This window comes from Benincasa hispida, chromosome 3 (genome assembly GCF_009727055.1).
Source record: "Benincasa hispida cultivar B227 chromosome 3, ASM972705v1, whole genome shotgun sequence".
NCBI classification, from domain to species: Eukaryota; Viridiplantae; Streptophyta; class Magnoliopsida; order Cucurbitales; family Cucurbitaceae; genus Benincasa; species Benincasa hispida.
In genome coordinates, this window is record NC_052351.1 from 11,967,106 (window position 1) to 11,970,047 (window position 2,942).

Here is a 2,942-nt window from a genome sequence, read left to right on the forward strand (position 1 = left end):
TTCAAGTCAGCCGACCAAAGACCATTCCATTTCCAACTTCCAATTCCGCAAATTTCATCTTCAGTCAACACACTTGGACGGTGCACCAAAATCCGGATTAACTTTAACAAAATTGATATTTCATTGTATGAACAAACCAATTACTCAATTAAAAATGATTATAGCTTATTAATTGTACTAAAATATTCTAAAATTCATATATTATCCTGATATTTTCAGCGAGTTAAATCAAGAGTGACATTTTATTTGTTAAAATTTTGACAAAATAGTATGTTGTGTCGATCTATGAGCTATATGAATCGATTGTTAGATACATTATGTAATTAAGGATGAATTATCAAGACAAACATAGCCCAACTGACAATACAAATGTAATAGAGATCACCAAATCTATAGTTTGAATTAGATTTGAGAGATCGAGCAACTAAGGAAATGGAACCAAATTGTTGAGTTGGATGCTTAATTTTCTTCGAATTTCGTTCATATGGCCTCCAATATTTTAAGAGTCAAATTATTTTAGTATCAAGTCATGTCACTTCATCTAAATCACCACCTCATCCAAATTTAAGAAAAAACAAAGGTGTCATTATACATTTTGTTAATCAGTGTCAACCACAAAATATAAAAGATAAATAAATTCAAAGTCAGAAAGCCATAATTACAACTCAAGCCAATCCAACCTTGAATTATCTCATTCTCGTCCCACTCCCCCCCCAAACGGGCCAACATCCAATTGGATAAAATGGACAAAATCTTATAATTACGTTTAAACAATAAGGTCATAATCACCTAATAACAAAAATTTTCCATCTTTATCTTGAAAAAGAATCATTAGAATGTGTTATCGACCAAGAAAACTATGGTTCGATTCCCACTGCAATAATCACATTACAAAGAATTTGAGCTTTTGTAACTGATTATTCACCAAAGAGTTAATCCAGCTCACTCACTCTCTGTACTAAGGACATATAGTGATTGGAACTGTCTTGTTCTTCTGGAAAACAAAACTTGGGGAAAACTTGAACAGGATAATGTCCTGGAAACTAATGTATGGATGGTGAAAATAATAGACAGAGAAAAAAAGAACAATAACAACAATATTACATATTGGTTTCTATGGGCAACAAGCCAGAATTACAGTTTTTACAGTTCAGTACAGAATTCTATGGGCAAGGTTTGAAAAGGTAGATAAGATAAAAGATACATTGGGCTATTCTTTTGCCCATTAAAATCAGAAGCAGCCATGGATTACAAGACAAAAAATTTCTCTGTAAAAATATCAGCGAAAATTTATCATCTTCTAGAGCAAGTCTCCAACAGGGTGACAATTGGTGGTCCTCATAATGATGAAGAAACAAGAAAAGAAGAAAAAGAAACTTCATAAAGACTTGACATGAAAAAGTTTTCAGAATGGCATTCATTTAACTTCAACCCAACAAATCATCAGTGAGAAGAAATTATTTGGAACAGAGAGATCAATCCAAACGTGGGTGAGTTAATTTTTTTGAGAAAATTTGATTGAAATTACGGCAACAGCCAACAAAACTCTGTACAGAGCTGATTAATTAAGTACAGTCAGAACTCAGATGGCTAATACTTTTGGTTAATTACATAGAGATGCAAAAAGTTTAGACTAGGAGAGATTCCTATACAATAATACATGTGAAAGCGTTAAATTCATTTTATGACAAGGTTGTTAATGCACTTTCTTAGTGAAAAGGCTTCTTATACTAAAGAGATTAGCAGTACTACTTGAATTTCCAGGATTATTGATATTGCCGCCATCTCCATTGTTGTCGTAACCATGGCTCCCGCCGCTGCTGCTGCTGTTTCCACCGCCACCGCTGCCAATAACCCCAAGTGCACTGGTTTCATCGCTTCTACAGCTCAAATGGTTCCTGTACCCAATACACATGGGGACATTCAAATTCAAAACTCTAACTCTAGAGGCAGAGGAGGAGGCGGCGGCGGCCTTGCTCCGGTGCGCGTCCGTGGGTTCTTTCCGTGTGGTTTTTTCGGCATTGCGAGAGAGGGTTTCGGAGGATTTGGCAGTGGATCCGCCGCGGCGGACCTGCCAAACTGGACTACTCCGGCCCAGATGGACGCCAGGGCGGCTGGGGCTGCTGGGCCACTTCCTGGACTTGGACTCGCCGGCGGAGTTGCTGCGAGAACACGGCGCACTGTTGACCTTCCGGGATCCGGGTTGGGCGCCGGGGAACATTTTAGGCCGAGTGAAAGCATTCCCAGCGGATCTACTACGCGAAAAGGGCCAAATATTGATATTCAACTCGGCCGATGTAGACCCATTCCCAGTCTTCTTCTCTTTCTTCTTCTCCTTGTCTCGATCCTCCTGATTAGCCGTGGCGTTCTTCTTCTCACTCTTCTTGAAAATGCTCCACCGCTTGGAGGAGGATAACGAAGAACCCGAATCCGCCGAATTGGGCGTCAATTTGGGGCCGTCGCTGGGATCGGGTTCGGAGGGAGGAAGCTCTGTATCAGGTTTCTGGTTAGGGTCGGTGGACGGAGAGGAGGAGTGGTTGGATAGGAGGTGAAGGGGAAGAAGAACGCCATCGACGAAGAGCTCGTCGGCAGAGAGAAGATTGGGCTGAGGGAAAGAGGGGTTTCGAACCATCCAGAACTCGAACTCGGGGGAGGTGGGAAAGCTGCCGCTTCTTCTGGCGGCGGTGGGCGGAGAGAGGGGCTGAGATTGGGGAATCTCCATGGAGGAAGAGAATGAGATTGAGGGAAGAGGAGAGGGAGATGAAGCTTCTTTTAATTCGTTTGGAATAGCGAGTGAGCTCAGAGTACAGGAAAAGGACCCTACGAAGTCCAATAAACAAATCAGAATAAAAACTGAGAGAGAAAGAGAGAGAAGTTGGGTACTCGATGAGGACGAAGCATGCTCTCTTCTTCCTAACCAATATTTATTTTCTTCTCTTCTA

At 40.9% G+C, this 2,942-nt stretch overlaps 1 protein-coding gene across 1 annotated transcript; it reads right to left on the reverse strand.

Annotated features, from left to right (window-relative positions):
• Positions 1 to 1,402: 1,402 nt before the first annotated feature.
• Positions 1,403 to 2,942, reverse strand: LOC120074528. The gene has a single exon (XM_039027683.1). It carries the CDS (start codon positions 2,720 to 2,722, stop codon positions 1,697 to 1,699), a length of 1,026 nt encoding a protein of 341 aa, XP_038883611.1. The 5' UTR covers positions 2,723 to 2,942; the 3' UTR covers positions 1,403 to 1,696.

Coding starts and splice junctions, on each gene's coding strand:
- LOC120074528 (XM_039027683.1), bottom strand. CDS start 2,722: ATGGAGATTCCCCAATCTCAGCCCCTCTCTCCGCCCACCGCCGCCAGA.